This window comes from Erythrolamprus reginae, chromosome 2 (genome assembly GCF_031021105.1).
Source record: "Erythrolamprus reginae isolate rEryReg1 chromosome 2, rEryReg1.hap1, whole genome shotgun sequence".
In the NCBI taxonomy this organism is placed as follows: Eukaryota; Metazoa; Chordata; class Lepidosauria; order Squamata; family Dipsadidae; genus Erythrolamprus; species Erythrolamprus reginae.
Genome location: NC_091951.1, coordinates 311,050,479 through 311,075,043, shown reverse-complemented (window position 1 = coordinate 311,075,043; position 24,565 = coordinate 311,050,479). Strand labels below are relative to the sequence as shown.

The window sequence follows — 24,565 nt, the reverse complement described above, 5'->3', positions numbered from 1 at the left end:
GACATTGCCTTCAGAGTTCATGAGTCAGACTAAGTCATCATTGACAGCCCCAGTATTAAAACAGTCTTTCCCTCCTTAAATCAGTGACAATTTCAAGGTTCATAAAATCCATGACAGTTCATCACTCATTACATCAGTACTGGATAGGATCAGAGAGGTGCTAATTGGGCATTTCATCCTGGTAGGGTGTGTCCCATCCCTAATGGTCTATGTAGTGCCAGAGCTGACACAGTGGTGCTACTGCAATAGTGGGTCAGATTTGTATAAGGACAGTAGAGCTCTATTTTTTAGTGCAAGGGTTCCCTTTCTGTCCTTTAGCAACTTTGTTATAGCTTCAAATGGTTCAATCCTTGTCTATCCAGACAGCACAATTTAGCAGGTTGATGCCGTCATTAAAAAAGCTTGTGTGGAATGGTAAAAATAATCAGTAGCCATTAATATAAATGATAATATCACCCTAGTTCTAGGCTGTTAAGCTGGCAGTACTACTACTACTACTAATAATAATAATTTATTAGATTTGTATGCCGCCCCTCTCCAAGGACTCGGAGCGGCTCACAACAAGCAATACAAAATACAAATCCAATATTAAAAACAATTTTAAAACCTTATTAAAAAAACAATCATACAACCCAAACAAATCATGCATAAAACGGAACAGCCGAGGGTTATATATCAATTTCCCCATGCCTGGCGACATAGGTGAGTACTACAAGTGTTTTAACCTTATGACTTTATGGCTCTACTACAAGGCTGAAAGAATAGGACAATTGAATGATGGGACCATCCACTCTACCTCTACATCTTGAACAGACTTCAAAGGCACTTTAAGTGGGCATATTTATATATGTAAAGAAAGGAAATAAAGCAAAAAGAAATCCAAAATAAAAATACTGCTTTTTATCATTATCAGTCTTTAGTTTAAGGATTTTTTAAAGTTAAGTTCAGGTTATGGCAGGCAGAATGTGATATAGAAGGATTATAAAAAGGAGGGTAACTATGATGGAGGTGAATAAATGCAAAGGGGATACACAAAGTTTCATCAATGTGACAACAGATTTATTCTAATACTAGACAAGTTACAGTTTGAAATACATTCAGAGAGGTATCTGAGTTGAAAAATGAGCCATGTTGAACTGTATAGCAGAGTCTAATATCAGCACAGGAAATGTCTTATAACATTTTGAATTATGTCATAAAGTGCTTTATGATGTTTCATAATTTAATGTCTCATAAAATCTTTTATAAAGTTGGCCAACTTTCAATTCCATGGGAGTCATGGATACTAGATTTTGAGTGCATTCAATAGGTTAGCCCATTTGAGGTACTTTGGTTCATAAGGTTTTTCCCTTTGGTGCATCATTTTGCCCAGTTAAAGATTACAGGTATCAGCGCAAAATTATCAGATATATACTTTTCTGGATAGGTGAATAGCGTTTACTTAATACATCAGGATAGCTTAGAAAGTTCTAAATATTATCTACTGAGATTTCATCTGAATATTAAACTAGATATTCATTGACTTCCATTCTTCATAAAAGCAAATTAGGTTCCAATAGATTCTTTTGATACACATTTATTATTATACAACAGACAGATATATCAATTAAGCACAGAGAACAGCACTGTAATATTACTAAACAAGTTATCTTGATCTAGGCCCCATGAAGTTTTTGGGGATGATAGTTTTAATCTGACATGACCATCAACAACAATGCATTAAATAGATTGTAGTTCCAAAATATCTTGAAGGAAATCAGATCAGCAGCAGCTGAACTAAAAAAAACCCCAACAACATTCTTAGAGCTATACAGGGTCTCAGAATTAATCTGGAAAAGTTACTTGAAGTATATGGAACGTTACTTGAAGTATATGAAAATGTGACTAAAGCAACATCTACAACTTTTTAAAAGAGCCATGTCTTTTGCTTGATCATGTCATGTGGCTGTCCTTAATGCTGCCATACAATCCCAGGGGGGGAAAAACCTTTAGAGAGTCTTGTGGCTGCATGTTACAATTCAGGTATTTGAAGTAAACTTGAAGCCATATTATTAACTACAGTGATACCTCGTCTTACAAATGCCTCATCATACAAACTTTTCGAGATACAAACCCGGGGTTTAAGATTTTTTTGCCTCTCCTTTCAAACTATTTTCACCTTACAAACCCACTGCCACCACTGGGATGCCCCGCCTCCGGACTTCCGTTGCCAGCGAACCCCCCCTTTTTTTGCTGCTGAGATTTCCATGAGGCTCCCCTCCATGGGAAACCCCACCTCAGGACTTCTGTGTTTTTGTGATGCTGCAGGGGAATCCCAGCAGTGCAAAAATGGGCACTTCGTTGGCAACGGAAGTCTGGAGGTGGGGTTTCCCAGCGGGGAGAGCCTCAGTGAAATCGCAGCATCGCAAAAACACAGAGGTCTGGAGGTGGGGTTTCGAGGACTTCAGTGTTTTTGCGATGCTGCGATTTCACTGAGGCTCCCTTCGCTGGGAAACCCCACCTCCAGACTTCCGTTGCCAGCAAAGCGCTCATTTTTGCGATGCAGGGATTCCCCTGCAGCATCACAAAAACACAGAAGTCTAGAGGTGGGGTTTTCCATGGAGGGGAGCCTCAGGGTAATCCTAGCAGCGCAAAAACGGGCGCTTCGGCTGGCAAAAGGGATGAATTTTGGGGTTGCACACATTAATCATTTTTCCATTGATTCCTATGAGAAACATTGTTTCGTCTTACAAACTTTTCACCTTAAGAACCTTGTACCAGAACCAATTAAGTTTGTAAGACAAGGTATCACTGTATTATTATTTTTTAAATATTATACATCATTTAATTATTCCACCAGGGATCTAATATTTTCAACAGAAGTCCACATTTTTCAGTTTGGAAAACTTTCCAGAAACTCCTGTATTTTTTAGTACTATCATACTTTATATTTTCATTGTGTCCCCATTGCATTTATTCTGAATTACTGCAAAAATGAGGCTGCCTTAAATACACATATGTAGCAAATGCTGGATAGAGACATTGATTCTTCTGGATTTGCTATTCTTCCTCTTTAGCTTTCATGTGAACTTGAAACATTTTTCAAAATCAATTCAGGATGAAACAATAAATGCAAATTGTCTTAAAAGAATCGAAACGTGCTTTCTATTAGTTTGGTGCTTTTTAACTATCTTTTAGAATCCCTGGCTAGCAAAATCAATATTCTTCTGTTTTGAATAAAAATTGATTGCAGAAAATAACAGGTATTCTTTTGTAGTAAGGAAACAAAGTAATAGTTAAAATTGGTGTCCTTAAATTTTCTTTGTCAGCAGAGGTGGATTAAAAAACTTTATCTGAGACTAAATAGGCAACTACAGACGCTAATAACAAAGCAAAAGACTTTCTCTTAAATGAGAATCCATACTTGAATCAGAACATGGGCCTCTAAAGATTGACCTTTGACTTGTCAACTCAATCTGTTCTGCTGAGCTTTCCCTCAGGCCTGAAAAAGATTGACCATTTAACTTAACTGGCAAAGCATAGAATTACCTGCATTATATAAACAAGTTACTTTCCTTGGAGTGCATAGGCAAAAGATAAAAGAGTGTATTGAAATTCTTGGTTGAACAAATTCAGTGTGACTGTACGTAGAACATTTCTCACTTGGCTCAGGGGAAGGTTGTTCAACAAAACATTCTAGTAGTTGAATTTGTACAAGCTGTTTATCATGTAGGAAATTAGGAAAACTGGTCTATTATGTGTAGACATAATAGAATTTGGGGCTGCAATATTTGGGGCTATGAATGAGATCATATTTATGACTACCATATAAAGAAAATCAGATACCCTTTTTGTGATACAACTGAAAACAGAGAAGAGTTGTTTAATGTAAATTCAAATTAGATATTGTATAAGTGGCTTTATATTCTTAATGGTAAAAGCATCATATACTGTTATATGCCCCAGTGTTAGCTAAATTGATTTTCTATTGATGTAAGATCCAAAATATGTTCAGAGTCTGCAAATTCAAATTTCTTAGTTTTAATTTCTAATATAGTGCATACTTGTAGATATAACAAACAAATAAAGTTCTTCGGAATCCTCAATAATTTTAAAGAACAAAAATGGGTCAAAGGCCAAAATATTTGAAAACCATTGCTTTAAAGGGAAAGTGGGATATAAATTTATTAAATAAAAAACAAGGGGCAGCAGAACTAATAATATATCTTAATTTCATTTTGACCTCTGAAAATAAGTCATCATGATTTCCCCCAGCACTTATGCACAGATCCAGATCAATATGCCCAATGGTTGAGAGATGCTATGAGTTTAGGAGGATCGGACCAGAATATCTCCGGGACCATCTTCTGCCACACTAATCCCAGCGACCGGTTAGGTCCCACAGAGTTGGCCTTCTCCGGATCCCGTCGACTAAACAATGTCATTTGGCGGGATCCAGGGGAAGAGCCTTCTCTGTGGCGGCCCCGACCCTCTGGAATCAGCTCCCCCCGGAGATTAAGATTGCCCCCACCCTCTTTGCCTTTCGTAAACTCCTTAAAACCCACCTCTGCTGTCAGGCATGGGGAAATTGAGATATCTTCCCCGGGCCTATACAGTTTATGCATAGTATGTTTGTGTGTATGTTTTTGATTTTTAATAAGGGGTTTTTAGTGACTTTTAAATTATTAGATTTGTTATACATTGTTTTATTGTTGTTGTGAGCCACCCCGAGTCTACAGAGAGGGGCAACATACAAATCTAAATAATAATAATAATAATAATAATAATAATAATATAGATTTAAAATAATGTATATTTTTGTTATTCTACTGTTACCCATCTTTTTTCACTATAGTTTGAGACAGTTAAAAGTCAAGAAAATAATTTTAAGAATAGTTTAGAATATTTAAGAAATATTCTGGATTAGGATGACATTCAAACAGTAAATAAAATGCATTGTATTCATTCCCCAAATTATTTAAAACAATGTTACTGTTCACTAGTCACTTTTTTTTTATGTGAGAAAATATTTTTAGATTTCTAATTATTAGTTTTAAAACCTGAAAATCAAAAATAAGGTATTCTAGTTATTACAATCTATCAGCAAAATGCCAAACACGGAGGAGAACCTGTGGCCTAGAGGTTAAAGCTACTGCCTTACAGGCAGACTCCACAAGTTCAAATCCTGGTAAGGGTATGGGTAACTAATGAGAGCAAAATAGCTTTCAAATAGATCTATACTAGTCTCCCTTCCTTTTCATTATTAGCAAAAACATGTTACATGCATACATGCATGCATGCATGCATACAGACAGACAGACAGACAAAAATATGTACAGTGGTACCTCATCTTATGAACGCCTCTTCTAACGAACTTTACAAGATACGAACCCTGTGTTTAAGATTTTTTTGCCTCTTCTTCCGAACTATTTTCACCTTACGAACCCAAGCAGCTGCTGCTGGGATGAAGGGGTTTCTTTTCCCCCCCTTTTTTGAAGAAAGAAAAGGGAGGGGCTGCTTGGAGTAGGAAAATTTCGCCGAGAACAAGGTGCTTGCAAAGGAATTGAAAGGGTATCTTTTTACGAAAGAAAAGGGAGGAGGGAGGGGCTGCTTGGAGTAGGAAAATTTTGCTGAGAACAAGGTGCTTGCAAAGGAATTGAAAGGGTATCTTTTTAAGAAAGAAAAGGGAGGGGCGCCCCCCTTGCCTTTCTTCCTTCCTACTCACCCTTTAGCCTAGCCTTGCTTCTTCCACCCGCCCCCTTTAGCTGCTCTTCCCTGCCCTCTGTTCGCCTCCCTTCTAAAGTTTGGGATTTTCCTGAAGGATTTGCACGCATTATTTGCTTTTACATTGATTCCTATGGGAAACATTGTTTCATCTTACGAACTTTTCACCTTACGAACCTCCTCCTGGAACCAATTAAGTTCGTATGATGAGGTACCACTGTATTTACACATAAATTAAGAAAGCAGAGATGATGTAGGATAAATTAAACTCTGGATAATAAACCCAAAGTTCCAGGAAAATATGGCAAAAATAATTGTTATATAATGAACATGCTATATTTCAACAAGTTTTGGTTTGTTAGTGCTTTCCCACTTGCAGGTACACAAAGTAAAAAATATTTATCCAGTTGATTTAGTTGGTTCCTGCTAGACATTCAAAAGTGAATCATTTGGGGAAGGAAAAAACAAATGAGTACAAGCTTCAGATAATAAAATTATAATTCCTTAGCTTTCACTAGTTTAATAATGAGACTTTTTACTTATGATCCATGTCCCTACAATTTCAAACATAGTACAGAGCTTTCATTGTTATGTTTTGAAGGAAACCTTAATTCCTTTCATAGTCAAAACATTTTTAATAAACTCTCATCATTACAATTTTCCCCCACTTGGTAAACCTATAATTGGAGCTGGAGGTTCATTTTATATCTTAAATGCTTCATTTTAACAAGCTGACAGTTCATGTCACTGCTATTAATATTATGGCTAAAGTGCATGAAATGAATATTTAACTTGTAAACATAAAGAAATTGGCATTATTTACACTATATGCTCAAAGTTTAAAAGTATTTCATGTTTTGTATTTTAGTTGGGGGGGAGTTTAAAACCAAAGATATTGTCTTCTGATAGGGTGCCCTTGTGGCAGAGATCCTTGTAGACAGACAGTTGCGGGCCTGACTAGTGAATTATTTGTTATGGAAAGCAAACGCTGGACCTTCTGATGACCTTAACAACCCGTTAAGGTCCCACAGAGTTGGTCTTCTCCGGGTCCCGTCGACAACAATGCCGTCTGGTGGGACCCAGGGGAAGAGCCTTCTCTGGCGGCTCTGACCCTCTGGAACCAACTGCCCCCAGAGATTAGGACTGCTCCCACCCTCCTTGCCTTTCGTAAACTCCTTAAAACCCACCTCTGTCATCAGGCTTGGGGGAACTGAGACATCCCCCCCTTGCCTATGTAATTTTGTGCATGATATGACTGTGTGTATGTATTTTATATATTGGGTTTTTTTCTTTTTAGACTTTTTAATGTTAAATTGTTATTTTAGATTTTAATTATTAGATTTGTTACCATGTATTATTTTTATCACTGTTGTGAGCCGCCCCGAGTCTGCAGAGAGAGGCGGCATACAAATCTAATTAATAATAATAATAATAATAATAATAATAATAATAATAATAATAATAATTTTTTAAAAAAGAATCAGGTGTCTGTAATTGACCAGTTGTCTGCAGTTGACCAGTTGTCTGCAAGGAGCTTTTATCCCTTCTATTCCCCGCCATCCAGCCAGAGCTGAAGAAGCTTCTTAAATGAGAAGCGAAACGTCTTCAAAGAGAAACTAGAAAGTCCAGCTGCCTCTTGAAAAACACCTTTGGGATAATTTGAGGCTTGTTCTCTTGCATTTACTCCAGCAATTTCAGGAAGACTTCCAGTTCTACCTGTGGACAAACAAGAAACTCCTTACTTGAATACAAGGGGCGTGCATAAGTGCACCTTCGTGCCTACTGTCCCTGTCCTACTGCCTTTTATCCTTTATAGATCTACTTTATACTTATGTTATGTTAATACACACTACAATATTATACTTGTATAACTAAACGAACAAACGAACGAATGAATGTCTGACCCTTTATTTTCTTTTAAGATTTTCTAACTGGAGAAACTAGCTCTCTTTTCTACCTGGTCAGTGAACTGAGTTCTACCAGCCAGGCAACATAAAGAGACAAGGGAGTTTGTTTATACAAGCCTGATAAAAGTAATCCAGCAGATCTTTTCTCTGCACACTTCTGTTTTTATTTTCTAGCATCCACCATCTCTTTCAACCTTCTTTTCCAAAATCTTCTTTTCTTTTAAACTGTTTCCTGCTCCTTTATCAGAAAAGCTGTTATGCTCAACAGGTGTTGAGTTTATAGATATTGTCATGATTTACTCAAAAAAGGTTGGTGTTTTCCTTTCTCCATACTCCTGATTTCTCTGTATCCTGGTTCTTTTAAGTGATTCATGCTAAGTCTTTAACTTTACTGAACGTAGGAAAGAAGATTTAAACAGATTAACAGAGTTGGAAGAGGCTTCCGGCGGTGATGTGATGCTGTGGTGGCTGGAATGAGCGGGACTTCGCTCATCCCAGCTGATTTTTTCATGTTTTGGAGCCCTTAAGGGGCAGATCGGATCCTGGAGGGAATGAGAGAAAAGAGGGGTTGCATGTGGAGGAGTGCGGCTCCCATGAGACCAGAGGAACTCTCTAAAATTACATGAGAAAACTCAGCCTGTATGGCCGGTTTGGAGGCGTGAGCTCCCGAAATGTTAGACTTGGAAGAAAAGAGTGAAAAATAGCTGGAACCTTCAGAAAAAGAGAAGCAGCAAGGGACAGAAAGGAAAATACTCTCGGTGATTGTGGAATTCTAAAGGATTGTGCAGCAGTAAATGGGATCTCCAATGTAAATGTGAAAGCGACAAACAGGCAATAGCAGAAATCATAAATCGGTGAGAGAAAATAGAGACATGCATGACGGGGATCTAAATGAAATGTGGAACCATGGACAAAAGTGAGGTGTGTTGGTGCTAGAAAGAAGAAAGAGGAAGAAAGAAATATTGGACTGTGGGGAAAAGATGATCGAAGAGAAGGAGGCATCGAAAAAGATTCCTATAGAAAGGACAGCATGAACGGAGCGAAGGAAAGAGTGGAGATAACTTTACTTTTTGAAGCAGTGGTAAGAAAAGAATGAGACTATGGAGGATCTGGGGATGGCAAAAAAATAGCCCAGCAGGCCTACTGGAAGTCCAGAGGCTTCATTGAGGCTGCGCGCAGGAGCAGCGGGGGGGTGGTTGTACACATGCATGGGGTAGAGTGGTGGTTGTGCATGCACGCAGGGAAAGGACATGGCATTATGGGTGTGGGCAGGCACATGCTATTGCGCAAATGCCCTTTTGGCACCTGAGCAAAAAAAGGTTCGCCATCACCCTTAAATGGCATCTAGTCCACCCTCACTCTCAAGCAGAAGAACCCACACTATTTCTGGCAAATGGCAGTCCAATCTCTACTTGAAAGTCTCAAGAGATGAAGCTCCCACAACTTCCAAAAGTAAGTTGTTCCATTGGTTGGTTGTTCTCACTGTCAGAAAGTTCCTCCATATTTCTAGGTTAAATTTCTCCTTGATCAGTTTCTATCACTTATTCCCTGTCTGGACTTCAGGTACTTTGGGGGAAAAAACCTTCTCTGTGGCAGCCCTTCAAAATTGGAACACTGCTATCATGTCTTCCCTGGTCCTTCTCTTCATTAGACTATCCATGCCCAGTTCTTGTAACCGTTCTTCATATGTTTTAAGATGCAGAGGGCGAGAAAGAAATCAAATGAAAGACCTTTGCTTTATGTTGCTCTGTACTACTGCCCGTTTCAAGGTGAATTTTAGTGCATCTTTATATATAAACTTCTAGTAATGAAGTGTCAACTTTGCGAGTTAGTCCAGACAAGGGGTTTACCCAAAAGTAATTATAAATTTACATTAACAGAATTCTGCAAATCTGAAAGTATATCTTGCCCCCTCCTTTACAGTCTTAAGAAATCAGAGAGTCCTTTCTGAGATTTTTGCCATGCTCCCATTTTTTCTATTGATTCAACCGCTGCTTGTCTGACCATTGTTTAATTTGTGACTCTTCCTTCTATCTCCCAATGTCATTCCCAGATACCATTAAATCAATCGTGTGTTAAGCCTGCAGATCTGCAAAATATGTACAAGAATAATAGTTATTCTACTTTGTTACATGTACAGACCTGGATTTAGGAATAAACCCAAACCAGAATTTTAGCTTCAGGATGGTTTATTATATTTATATAATCTGTTTTTAAGCTTGTGAACTGGTCCTTGGTAACCTATTTCTCTTAGACACCCCCTCCCATGTTTCTTATCTGTGGAATGGGAATACTAATAATGATGACTTGTTGTATTGTGTAAGTAGGTAATAAACCCCCACTGTTCCATCCTGTCTGTCAGTCCTCATGCCAGATGGCAAACTGCCAGTTCAGACCTATAAATTAACATGGTTTTGAGAGAGAGGCACTTTTAGATTATAACAAATAGAAATTATAATTTTCCCTTCCCTTTCTATAGCTTTTATTCTTTTGGAAATTATTGTGAAATATTAAAGTAAATTATTATTTATTCTGATGCTACAAAAACAACAATGTATATGATGCATGAGGAAAGAGAAAGAGAAAATTAAGATACCTCTCTGATTAAATAGGAGTTTCCAGGATTTATTTAGTCAGGGTTTTTTTTAAATTAGTTTTTTAAAAGACAAGAACTACAAGAAACAAAAAAAAGTATGCAGCATAATCGTTATACATGAAAACATATTTACAATTACATGTCTGATTTTTCGGTTATTCCACTTTGGTTTAATTTAATTTTAATTTATTTAGTCAGTTTTAATAACATGTTCCAACCATGAATTGATTAATAGGCTTACATTTTTAAGTTAAAACTTAAAACAAATTCAAAATAACAATTTTGCTATCTCAAACGAGTTTCAACAAACAGAAATTCTAATCGACTCCAAGAAGAAGGAGTCAAGTCACATTATTCTATCAAGATCCTAACATTTTTTCCCTCAACCTTAATAGGATTGATCCAAATTTAATCTCAAGAGTACAGTGATACCTCATCTTACAAACCCCTCTTCATATGAACTTTTCGTGATACAAACCCGGTGCTTAATATTTTTTCGTATAGACTCTTCTTCTGAATTATTTTCACCTTACGAACCCAAGCCACTGCAGCTGGGATGCCCCGCCTCTGGACTTCCGTTGCCAGCCAAAGCGCTGGGATTCTCCTGAGGCTCCCCTCACTGGGAAACCCCGCCTCCGGACTTCCATTGTTAGCTGAAGCACTGGGATTCCCCTGAGGGTTCCTCTCGCTGGGATTCAAAGCAGCGCCGGCAAAATTGAAGGGATTCCCAGTCCAGAGGCAGCGCAAGGTGAAAGGGGTGACTTTTGGGATGGGGTTGCACGCATTATTTGATTTTACATTGATTCCTATGGGGAAAATTGCTTCGTCTTACGAACTTTTCATCTTACGAACCTTGTCACGGAACGAATTAAGTTCGTAAGACAAGGTATCACTATATATTGTTACAAAGAAGAGAAGCCACAATGGAGAAACCCTTCCCCTTCATCTTCTGGTCCCAGCAGGACTCTTAACATAGGAATCCCGAAAGACTCCTCTTAGATTTGATTGTGTAGGTAGATATTAGAGGAAAACTTGAAGATGCTAAGATCATTCAAGGCTTTAAAGGGAACAACCAGCGCCTTAAATAGTGCCCAGAATCCGAAAAATAAAGTAGTGTGTAGGGAAGTGTGATGATGACTTTGAAAAATTTAATAAACATTTTGTGAACATCGATCTAGCCCAAATCTTTTTAGTTGTCATGCCAAAAGGGTGTGTGTGGGTGTACTAGCATGTGTGCACGTGCCCACACCCCTTCCCTCCCTTCCCCCATGCATGCACACTACCCCGCGCTGCCCTGCCCATGCACACAGGTCTTACTGAAGCCTGGAATGTGGGGGGGGGGGAAAGCAATGTGCAGCGGCGGCCAAAAGAACTAATACCTATCCTAAGTTACATTAACAGACAGAGACATTCTAGGACTAGGGAGGTAATAATACCACTCTATAAGCCCTAGTTAGACCACACAGAGTACTGCATTCAGTTTTGGTCATCACACTACAAAAAAGACATTGAAACGCTAGAGAAAGTGCAGAAAGGAGCAACCAGGATGATAAGGGGACTAGAAACTAAAACATATGAATAGTGGTTGCAGGAATTGGGCATGGATAGTCTAGCAAAGAGAAGGACCAGGGGAGACATGATAAGCAGTCTTCCAATATTTAAGGGGCTGAAACAGAGAGGAGGGGCTCAAGCTGTTTTCCAAAGTACCAGAAAGCCAGACAAAGAACAACGAATGGAAGCTAACCAAAGAGAGATTCAATCTGGAAATAAGGAGGAACTTTCTGATGGTGAGAGCGATCAATCAGTGGAATGGCTTGCCTGCAGAGGTTGTGAATGCTCCAACACTTGAGACTTTCAAGAGGCCATTTGACTGCCATTTCTCTGGAGTGGTGTAGGGTCTCCTGCTTGAGCAGGGGTTGGACTAGATGACCAACTCTAACAATAAATAGATAAATAATATAAATAAAAGCAGTATTCTCCACCATGACAAAACATTAATTGCTTATAATTAATTGCTAATGACTATATGGGAAGCCTATATGCTTCCCACATAGTCATTATATGCCCATGCCTGCTTGCCCATGAAACAGAAAAGAGTTTAATGGACATTATGGGATCTCATCCTTAGTACAAAAGAGAATAGACTCTTTGGGTCATTGTGAGACTTGAAATAAGGGTATTTATAGAGAGGGCTTCAAGTGTATTTTGATTTCTAGCAACTGTCTGGATAAGTCCCCGAGTCTTCGGAGAGGGGCGGCATACAAATCTAAATAATAAATAAATAAATAAATTTTCTCAGCAGAGTGATTGGACAAAAGGCTCCCAGTTGGCTCTTTGCCTAAGGTCAGACCATCTGCTGGTTTCCGTTGTACATACACCTGGTCAGTTGGAGGATGTTGAAGAAATTGAGGACTCTGATACAGATAGTGTTTATGAATTAGTGGTGGGCCTGGGGTTACAGGTAGTAGAACAGGTGGGACGCCAGCCACAGGATGTGGCTATGAGTCCAGAATCTAGCGAGGAAGAATCAGACGTTCGCTGGGTCAATCCTAAATTCAGAAGAGTCCAAAAATGTAAGGAACCGGTGTTTGGAGGAAGATATTAAGGGGAGGAATGGGTTAAATACTGGAGTGATGTATTTGGTACGTCAGGGGTCAGTGGGGAAGAAGGGTGGAGTTTCAATGTTGTAGGGCTAAAATGAAAGGTATTTCTGCTCAGCTTCCAAGCAAGCGCAAATGCATTCTGTTATTTTACAGTCATTTCTGCTGTTTTCGAATCATGCTGTGCGTAAATAAATCTTGTTAAATGGAGAAGGCTGGGAGGAATGTATGAGGAATGCAATTAAGAAAGATAACGGGAGAAAGAGGAATGTGCTAGTATGAACTGTATTTTGAATACGGAAGGGAAGAGAAATAAAGATGGAGTTTCTTTGTTTATGAAATACTGCATTTAGTAAGAGTTATTTGTAATAGCTAAAGTTCTACCAGAAACTAGAACAGTTTCTATCCTGATGCCTTAACCACTACACCAAACTGAAAGAAATATAACATTTACATTTTATATACAATCAATTGAATATTTGTAACACTTTGAGCAGAAGCATATGTTTGATTATTCTTTATTATCCTTTGGGGATGCCTGAACAAAATATTTTGTATAGCCTTGACTCCTAGAATGGTATCACCACAAGGGGTTTCCCTCTTTGCCTTTTAGTATAGAAGAATAAAATGCGTAGGAAACAAATTTGCTTTAAATTATTACAGGAAGGATTTGGCATTATTGTTAATCTGAGGTTATATTGTGTAAAGTATCTTGTTTTTAAATATGTAAGGATACAATTTCTATATATAATTTATAGTACTTATATTACATATGAACTGAAATTTTAAGTCTTGATATGACTAAAAAATGTGAGAACTTAAATTTAATAAGTGAAAATATTATCGCTAATATCTTTTATTTGTTTAGGAATGAGACCTATTGAGACCAATATACTTATTCTACTAATGGAATTATCCTCTGTTTAAAAGCTTGAATTAATGTGTGTTCTATCTATTAACCTAAATCCTGTGGATCAATTCATAAATGGTGAAAAAAAATTATTTCCTCTAACATTTGCATCTTGGGAAACATAAAAATGAGATTGTATGCCATCAAGCCGGTTCCTTACAAATCAGAAAGGGGAATCTGGAAAATGAATTTCCCATATCTTTCTTTTGCAGACTTTGATCTCTTCACTTGGATATTTGGAAATGTTTTTTAAGAAAATAAAAGGTTTAAAGATGTTTTAAAAATGGAATAGTTGCCTCTAGAGAGAATGTAAACATTTTTTTAAAGTTTGGAACTCTAAGTTAATAAAATGAAAGTTTATTCTTGGAAGTAGCATGCAACTAAATCAATGCACATTTTGCTGCAACAAATGCTACACAGGGCTGCCCTAGAAGACTATACAGAAGTTTCAACTGATCCAGAATGCAGCAGTTTGAGCAGTGATGTGGGTGCTTTGGTATGCCCATTAATACCTTTGCAAGGTGCACCAATTGCCATCTTGCTTCTGAGTCTAATTCAAGGGGATGGTACCTATAAAGTCCTTTGTGGCATAGGACCTGATTACTTGAGGAACTGACTGTCCTATATAGTATCTACCCAACCACTTCAGTCTTGCAGGGTCAGCACACCTTGGATGTCTTGGATTAAACAATGTCATTTATCGGATTCTGGAAGGGCATCTTCTTTACATTTGCTTCTGCTCACCATGTTAAATTTGGTCTTTCTCCACTTTACAGAAAAATACCAAATGCAGTCTAAACTGGCTATGCAACCAACCCTCAAACAATAATACTATAAATAGATAAATAAATAAATATTAATGGCAACTTGAAAGCCCCTTATTCCATTCCATCTGCACTATGGCACTTGCCATCTTTTACTTTTTCCTGATTTTACTGTACTTTGCTTATTTATTTGTTTATTGATTGATTGATTTGATTTGATTTGTATGCCACCGCTCTCCGAGGACTTGGGACGTCTCACAACATATCAGAACAACATAATAATACATCTAAAACTCCAATTAATATAGCTAAAAACCTTAAAAACTCTAATATAATTTAAAAAAAATAAAAATAAATTGTGAGCTGCCCAGAGTTGTTGGGAGTTGGATTACATACTAATTGTGAAGTTTCTGAAAGATGCCCTATTGCAAAGCTTTCAAGTTGCCATTAATATTTATTTATTTATTTATCTATTTATAGTATTATTGTTTGAGGGTTGGTTGCATAGCCAGTTTAGACTGCATTTGGTATTTTTCTGTAAAGTGGAGAAAGACCAAATTTAACATGGTGAGCAGAAGCAAATGTAAGAGGAGCAGAGAAATATTGCCCAGAGATATACATGTGCATGTATTAAGGTATCAAAAATTGTAACATTTGCTATTCATACTGCATAAAATAATCATCTTGAATTATTTCTACTCTAATTGCCATTCAGACTACCACAGATAAGCAGCCTTCTAATAATGTTCCCAGAATTGGATCATTTAATTCCCTGTCTTATTATGTTATCTTTTCTGTTCTGACAGTCAAACCCAGAAGAGATTCATTACTTGGTAGTCCAGATATTACTGATATAGTTCCAAGTAGAAAAAGAAGACAACGAACTTCAAAAGATGGAAATACTAAACCAAAGGTGAAATTACAAGATGCCCAAACTACGTCAAAAGAAAAGTAAGCTTTTTAAAATATATACAAATGATAAATTTATAATATCAAACTCTTGGTATGTACATAAATACTTCATTTTTTATTGGGTTACAAGTGAAGTATAAAACCATATAAGGTTATTTATTTCCATTTTTATTCACCAAAATGACATCATAAAAATAATACATATATAAACTTTTCCAGATAAAAAATTACATCCTAATATTCTGCCTAAAATTAGTTATTTTATGCCTTTTGGCTATGGAAATGATAAAGTTCTGTGATCCTTAGACAGAAAGGTTAATTCTTAAAATGACTTTTACTGTTTCAGACGTTTGATCAAATTTTGCATCTACTGAAGCAGTACTTACTAAAGCATATTTCTTTAGTTTTGTGACAGTCTTCTTAGATTTCAAATGTTAGGTTACATATATTAATCTAAATTATTTTTAATTATGATTTTCCTGTTGATTATTCCTACAAAAATCCCACTTGGGCTACCAGAATGGTATATATAGTATCTATCATCACATAAGCATTCCAGGGAGAGAAATATATATGTGCCACATCCTTTTATGTTGGAGGCACCATTAAAGCACTTCGAGGTTGAAAGGATTAGTCAAGGACATCTCCATTGCCTGAGGGATATTCATGGAGGTTCCTTTTTTGTCCTTGTCAAGGACCTGGACAACTGATTGGAATGCACCCCAAAATACAGCAGCACTTGGGTCTCAAACGTGGGCTTCCTATCTTCAACTCAGCCTCCTAAACACATGAGCCACCATGCTCCTTTAATATACCATGTTTCTCAAAAATAAGACTCTGTCTTATATTTTTTTGAACTCTGAAATAAGAGCTTGGCCTTATTGCCATGCACTCAAAAGCCCGATTGGCTTATTATCAGGAGATGTCTTATTTTGGAGGAAACAGGATGTTACATTATGTCATATCCCATATATGAGATTGTAGCTTATTCACACCATGAGAGAGAGTGAAAGCCATATAAAATATAAAACATGGGGGCATGATGACATAATGTTTTATTTTATTTATTTTGATTTATTTTTTTTAGATTTGTATGCCGCCCCTTTCCGTAGACTCAGGGCGGCTCACAACACAATAAAAACAGTTTATAACAAATCTAATAATTTACAATATAAAATATTTTAAAAACCCATTATTAAACAGACATACACACAAGCATACCATACATAAATTGTATAGGCCCGGGGGAGATACCTCAGTTCCCCCATGCCTGATGACAAAGGTGGGTTTTAAGGACTTTGCGAAAGGCGAGGAGGGTAGGGACAGTTCTAATCTCTGGGGGGAGCTGGTTCCAGAGAGTCGGGGCCACCACAGAGAAGGCTTTTCCCCTGGGGCCCGCCAACCGACATTGTTTAGTTGACGGGACCTGGAGAAGGCCCACTCTGTTGGACCTAATCGGTCACTGGGATTCGTGCGGCAGAAGGCAATCTCGGAAATATTCTGTAACATCAGTGTCTCTGCTCAGAATGATTAAGGCAAGCGACTGCATATATACCATAATCAGCGGTGGGCTACGAGCCGGAACGCTAAATTGTGTTCGCCACCACGGCTCGTACGTTCTTGTGGGACCAGCGCGATTTTGCTGCTGCACCTGTGGAAGAAGCAAAATCATGCACAAAACTGCAGGTGTGCCCTTGTTTTGGTGACTTTTTTTTGCTTCCGTGCATGCTGAAATGCAGGCACATCTGCGGCTCCATACGCGATTTTGCTTCCTCCACAGGTGCAGCAGCAAAATTGCGCTGGTCCCGCAAGAACTTACGAGCTGCGACGGTGAACACAATTTAGCTTTCCGGCTCATAGCCCATCACTGACCATAATATAACTGGTTTTGTAACTATTGAGCATTAGGACATGGATAGCTCCTAAAGTTAATGTACTACATATAATTATGTAAAGTATGAAGGTACTGTATGTGAGTCCAATTCCTCCTAAACGATTTGAACACCATAAAATAACATCTAGCTACTTATGTCTGATGAATCGCAATAGAACAAAATGTTCTTCCTGGTGGTCAGTATAACTGAAAACATTGCAGGTGAAAAAAATTCTAGGATAATTGTTAGATGATATAAAATCTAAAAGAAGCCCATATCTTTGAGCTTTCCTTGATTTTTATGAATACTGTATATATATGTTAGATATGTAATGATTTCAAACGGTTCTTAATATTTTTGGCAACTCTTAAAAATTTGGTTACTTTAGCTTGAATTGGTAACATTTTAATTTTGTTGTTGGTCCCTAGGGGTAATTCAGCAATAAAATAAAAATTTTCTCATCATATCTCTTTCTGTCATGAAATAATCTGTCTAATCCAGACTTCTTGTTTATATTTTTAATTATGGATAATTTAATATTAATATTTCAGTTGCCACTTAGGTGGTAGTACCGGTATGTGAAATTGTACCATTATTTTCTGGTGTGATTTTACTTAAAAAAACTTCAGAACTAATTGTTTTCCCTCTTCTTTTGAAATTTAACTACATCTCACTATTAATTCCAGGGGATAAAAGGATAAACATACTTTTGTTTTTCCTGTGGCACAAATCTATTCCAGACACTAATCTATATCTTTAATAAATTAGTATATTGGTGGATTCAACATATGTTATTAGTATCTTTTATTCATTCACATTTGTTCTTTTAGATTCTTTTAGCCTGCCTTTATTATTTTTATAAATAACTCTGATAGTTCTTCCTCCTCCCATATTTCCCACCAAAACAACCCTGGGAGGTGGGTTGGACTGACAGAATGACTGGCCCAAAGTCACTCAGCCAGTTTTCATGAATTTTTAATGTTCCATTTGTAAATTTTATAAATGTATGCAATCATTAAAGCTATTTTAAGTTTCCAAGATCTAGGCGGGACCTAGGGGGAGCATACAAATCTAATAAATAATGGTGGTGGTGGTGGTGGAAGGGCCTTATTTGTGGCAGCTCTGGCCCTTTGGAATCAACTTCCCCAGGAGATTCGTACCGCTCTCGCCCTCCTGGCTTCTTGCAAGGCTCTAAAAGTTCACCTCTCTCAGTAGGCCTGGGGCTGTTGAGCATTGTCATCAGCTCCGGCTGACAGTAAGAGTGAGTGAGTGTGACTGGTTTCTTTTAAGTTGAGTGGTTGTAATTCTTGGGGTTTTATATTAGATTTTATATTGGGTTTCTTATACAGTGGTACCTCATGATACGAACTCTTCGGAGAGGGGCGGCATACAAATCTAAATAATAAATAAATAAAAAATAAAAAATTGGTTCCAGGAGGAGGTTCGTAAGGTGAAAAGTTCGTAAGATGAAACAATGTTTCCCATAGGAATCAATGTAAAAGCAAATAATGCATGCAAATCCTTCAGGAAAATCCCAAACTTTAGAAGGGAGGCGAACAGAGGGCAGGGAGGAGCAGCTAAAGGGGGCGGGTGGAAGAAGCAAGGCTAGGCTAAAGGGTGAGTGGGAAGGAAGAAAGGCAATGGGGGCACCCCTCCCTTTTGTTTCTTCAAAAGACACCCTTTCAGTGCTTGCAAACACGCTGTTCTCCTAGTTATTTAAATGGAGTCTTTTCCCCCTCCAAGCCGCCCCTCCCTTTTCTTTCTTAAAAAGACACTCTTTCAGTGCTTGCAAACACGCTGTTCTCCTAGTTATTTAAATGGAGTCTTTTCCCCCTCCAAGCCGCCCCTCCCTTTTCTTTCTTCAAAAAAGGGGGGGGAAAGAAACCCCTTCATCCCAGCAGCAGCGGCTTGGGTTCGTAAGCTGAAAATAGTTCGGAAGAAGAGGCAAAAAAATCTTAAACACCGGGTTCGTATCTTGAAAAGTTCGTTAGAAGAGACGTTCGTAAGATGAGGTACCACTGTATATTGTATTTTTGTATTGATTTTATTATGTAAGCCACCCTGAGTCCATTGGAGAAGGGCGACCTAGAAATCCAATTAAACAAACAAAACAAAAAAACCAAATAAATAATTTTTTTGCTTAAATAAAAGCTATTTAAGATAACTTTTAAGTTTAAGAAAAAAAGTAATGCTAGAGCTTCATTGCTGTATTAGTAATTAACATGGGGATTTACAAATAGATGATCTTCCGATATTTTTGCAATAATCTATATTTTTATGGGAAAGGTCAGAATCTTCATGGTGTTTTCTACAAATTTTAACTTACATTTTTGATGTTACATTTTTATTTTCTAAATTGTTCCATTAGATGAAGCATCACTATATGTTTTGGCTCTTATTATCCCTTTCATGAAATAGGCAAACAAGAAATTTTAAAAATGGCAGTAATTGCCATTATATCAGGGGACAAAAGTCTTCTTTATAGTTCAAAGGCAATAAGATGCTCTATGTAAAGAGATTTCATTATACCAGTAAAGTACATTATAAAGTAAGTATTTGGGCTGAAATCTTGATGAAAATTTTTGCAGCCTAGTGGAACACTAAAATTGCTATCCTGGGATTCTGGCTGGAATAGAGTTTTTTTCCTTTTTTATAAAACCATTTCCAAGAAATCTCGGCGAAACAAAATCACTCTGAACATTAGGATTTTGGAAGGTAGCTGATATAAATTTCAAAATGGAATCTTCAGAGTACCTGTTAAATTATGATCAATGTATTTTTCCATTTGCAAATAATAAGCCGTAGAAGTTACAGCAATAAAGTTCTAAGGAAATGTCTGCTTCATATTTCAATGTGCACAAGACTGTGGTAACTCTCAAATTGTGGTCCTGTCTCTTACAAAGAACAGTGATGGTTCTTAGTCAAAACTATAATACACATTTGTCTGTCTGTCTGTCTGTCTGTCTGTCTGTCTGTCTGTCTGTCTGTCTGTCTGTCTATCTATCATCTGTCTATTCAATTTATAGGCCGTCCTTCTCCTGACGGACTCAGGGCAGTGTACAAAATTAAAAACAGAGATATAAAGTTTAAGACCTCAAAAATAAAAAAACGCTCATCCATCTTTCATTCATAACTAGTGGCTGGATCAAGATGTCATTGCTCAACAGTCCCAGACCTGCCAGCAAAAGCGTGTTTTTAAGGCCTTTCGAAAGGCCAGGAGGGTGGGAGGCTGGGGGCAGTCCGAATCTCTGGGAGAAGTTGGTTTTATAGGACTGCAGCTGCCACAGAGAAGGCCTGTCCCTGTGGCCCCGCCACTTTAAATTGCCACTTTAAATTGTGTCTGGAGACCAAACAGAAGCCATTGCATCTTGCGGAGAGATGGAGATATGTGGGCATATTTAGGTAAGCCCATGACAGCTTGCTGGCTGCATTCTGGACTAACTGAAGTCTCCGAACATTCTTTAAAGGTAGTGCCATGTAGAGCGCATTGCAGTAATTGAGACTCGAGGTGAGGAGGGCATGGGTGACTGTGAGAAGAGACTCCCTTTCAAAATTTATTGTTTGTTTATTCATTCATTCGTTCATTTATTCATTTATTCATTCATTTTAACTGCCCATCTTCCTCAAAAGGGGGCTCTATAAAACTTTATCTGTCTGCATGTTTGACATAAAAGTAACATTTACATCTACTCACAAAGGTGTAGAAGAACAAACCTTCTAGAAATTGGTTTGGAAGCAGTAACATTGATGCTTATTACTGTGTGCCACTTTTCTTAAAAAACAGGAGCCTTGAAATGCGGCAGGATTGAACTTGGCATGCTGAGTAAAAAAAACCCTGAAGCCTGTTTTATTACTTGCAGAAAATATGAATGATTCATTTATCCTAGCTATGGCAAAAATCTACATCTTATTTTCAGGGTCATGACTCATCTTGCATCTGGATCCGAAACCAGTGTGGTCCAGTGAATAGTTTGTTAGGCTTGGATCTTAGAAATCTCATTTCATATCCCAGCTCAGTCCTGGTCTTACTGGGTGGCCCTGGGCAAGATGCTCTCTGTGCTGATTCCTCCATCTGTAAATGAGAATGTTAAAGACTAACACCATTGTGTAACTTTTGAGAATGGGTGAAGTTATTACGGAAGTCTTGTTACACGTTATGATGCAAGATAAATGAACCAGGATACTTGATATTTAACTAAAGTTTGCTCCTTTTTAAGAAACCAATTCATGTCCTAGTTGTGTTAAAGCCCTAACATAAAAACAGTCTTTGCTAAATAATGCTAGTTGAATTCTGTTGTAACTACTACATTTTTGTCAGGCAGATCTGAAAAGCCACAGCTTTGCATTTTGATGCTGAGAACTCCTCTCTCCTGCTGCCACTCTGTCAATTATACTTTGAATTGGAGTGGGTTGCAAACAGGGATCAAAGAAAACGAAAGACTGACATTATGGGTTTTCCTTCTGGTGGGTGTGAGACTGACCTGTGCAAAAACACTCTCATAGGAATTTTAAGTGCATGGCTGCTCTACCACCTCTTTTAGTAATCTATATTATCTCCTTGGGAAACGTCTTGCTAAAGTTGCATAGGATTTTCTTCAAAACACTGTAGAGGACATAAACAGCTTTTCTTTCGATAACCCTCTGCCTTTTTAAAAGCATAGCAAGTCTGGGGTACATCATGAATTCCTGAAGGATTATAGCTCTTCTTTTGCCTAATTTATTGCTTGTGGCTCGCTTGTTTAAACCCTGAATTCAAGCTTTGTTTAAAATGTGGTTTGCTACTACTAGTGATTCAAATTGCAAAACCCTTGGCTTATCTTGAATTTCAGCTTTCTCAGAGGACCCTGCAGATGTTGGTATTGTTGTCTCATATGAAGCAATATTTTACTGAAAAGGTTTAACTCTCTGAAATTGGATGCCCATATAAAAAGGCATCAACCTTTTCCACAGCCCACTGAGAGTATGAACTTTATACTGCAGCCCCTTTATTAAAAAAGCCCATTATTTTCTTTCAAGCATATACTACATGTTAACAAAGAATTGCATTTTAGAAACATTTATTTATTCTAATTCAATGTGTCCAATGCTTTTATAGTGTTCTTTTGCAAGAGTTTCATACAGTTAAATTGTTTTTGGGAAGAATAGTACTGTAAACTCTTTGTCTTCTAATTCCTGTTTAAGTCTGTTTCATACAAAATCCTTAGTAATGCAAAATTAAATAATTTAAAAAGTTCATACAGTTATATAATGTTAAAAACTTGCTTCTTCCTCTTAATCCCAAAAAGTTATTCACTTATAACTTTCCCCATCTATTGCCTCAGTATTTAAAACAAAACAAAACCTTGAAACCAATTTTGAAATCTTTAAAAAATTTATTCTAACTGTATTATTTTATAAGTAAATAAGGCGGTAAACATACTTAATATTCCTTCCTTTTCCTATTTTATCCACAACAATACTTTTGTGAGGTGAGTTGGGCTAAGAGTGATCAGCTCACAGTCACCAGCCAGTTTTTGTGCCAAGGGTAGAACTTTGCAGGCAGGGATCAATAGTTTGTTCTTTGTTTTAGGTGGCAAAGTATCTGTATCCAAACTGGAAAGACAGACTGAGTTAATAAAATCTTTACTTAATTGCATACATCCCTAGCCCAAATGAAATTAGAAAGGTATTACTGTAATGAGATATTATTTAATCCTATTAGATGCTGTAAAGTACCAGATATTTGGCTTCTTTGAGGAAGAGGTACAGGAGTGGCAGGGAGATTGAATAGTAATGCAGTACATTCTCAAATTAAAGCTAGTTTTATTTGCAAATGATGTCTAATTTGAGGAAATGGTGGAGATAATATGGTAGATAGACCATCTATATGCTCTCTTTAATATGAACCAAAACATTAGATGTATGCTATTATTTCTGTTTGGCCAAAGCTAATGAGTCATTTTTTCTCATGTTGACCATAAAAATGGAAGGTCTCCATCTGACATGAAACATAGAATAATTCCATTTAGTAGTAGCGGGCTAGAAGACTTGAGTAGTAGGTAAAGCTTTCATGTCATTTTTATTTAAAAATGATGTGGTGTTGATGTTCATTATATTTCATGTCAATGTAATTAAGTAATTCCCATAAAATAAGATGTAAATTTTAATTTTATTTGTTTTGTCAAGTACATATTGTTGGTATACAAAGATATAACAATGTTTATATACATTATACTAGTAAGAAATAAACATTAGGACAGGGAACAGAAGGAATGCTGTTCCCTTATGCACACCCCTCAAATAAGATGTAAAAAGGATGTTGAGACTCTAGAAAGAGTGCAGAGAAGAGCAACAAAGATAATTAGGGGACTGGAAGCTAAAACATATGAAGAATGGTTGCAGGAACTGGGCATGGCTACTTTAATGGAAAGAAGGACCAGGGGAGATATGATAGCAGTGTTCCAGTATCTCAGGGGTTGCCACAAAGAAGAAGGAATCAATCTATGGAACTACATCTACATGGAGGGATGTATGCACTGGAGTACCCCAAGGCTCTGTTTTAGACCCAATACTCTTCAACATCTTCATCAATGACTTGGACGAGGGGATAGATGGGGAACTTATCGAATTTGCAGATGACACCAAACTGGCAGGAATAGCCAACACTCCAGAAGATAGGTGCAAAATACAGAAGGATCTTGACAAGCTTGAACAATGGGCGCTATCTAACAAAATGAAATTCAATGGTGAAAAAAGTAAGGTTCTACATTTAGGCAAGAAAAACAAAATGCACAAGTATAGTATATGTGGTACATTGCTCAGCAGTAGTAATTGTGAGAGGGATCTTGGAGTCCTACTGGACATAAATTAAATAAATTATAGTTTAAATTAATATAAATTAAATAAATAAAGGAAACAACTTTCTATGCATCTATGTAAAGTAGAAGTGCATTGATATTGAACATGTTCTGTAATTAGTTTGCATTATTTCTCGCAACTATATTGGTGCTTTCTGGGTTGCAGAAAAATCTTGACAGCAACCAAGTGGTAACAAGGGGATATAGAAAAATGTGTTTGCTGCTGTCCAGCAAACATCTGGATGTTTGCAGCCTTAATATGATAATTTCTGCAGAACAAAATATGTTCTAGAGATAATGTATTGAGTATTGCCATTGAATAATAGCAAGCACTGCATGTGGCTCCTCTATAATAATTCAAAGTTCTGAAAGTTGAAAATGATTCAATAATAACAAAAGGCTTAGTGTGCATGTTTTGTGAAGATATACTCTGATGTAATTTAATTTAGTTTTAAAAGGTGTA

At 37.2% G+C, this 24,565-nt stretch overlaps 1 protein-coding gene across 6 annotated transcripts in view; it reads left to right on the top strand.

The window, feature by feature from the left end:
- XRCC4 (X-ray repair cross complementing 4) overlaps window positions 1-24,565 on the top strand; it is a 99,943-nt gene that overhangs the window by 48,974 nt on the left and 26,404 nt on the right. For 5 of the 6 annotated variants that reach the window (XM_070743073.1, XM_070743072.1, XM_070743071.1 and 2 more), the window contains one exon: window positions 15,287-15,431. In XM_070743073.1, coding sequence (XP_070599174.1) covers window positions 15,287-15,431 — 145 coding nt within the window. Of the gene's footprint in view, window positions 1-15,286; window positions 15,432-24,565 lie in introns of those variants that run through there. The other variant, XM_070743075.1, reaches the window with a different exon arrangement.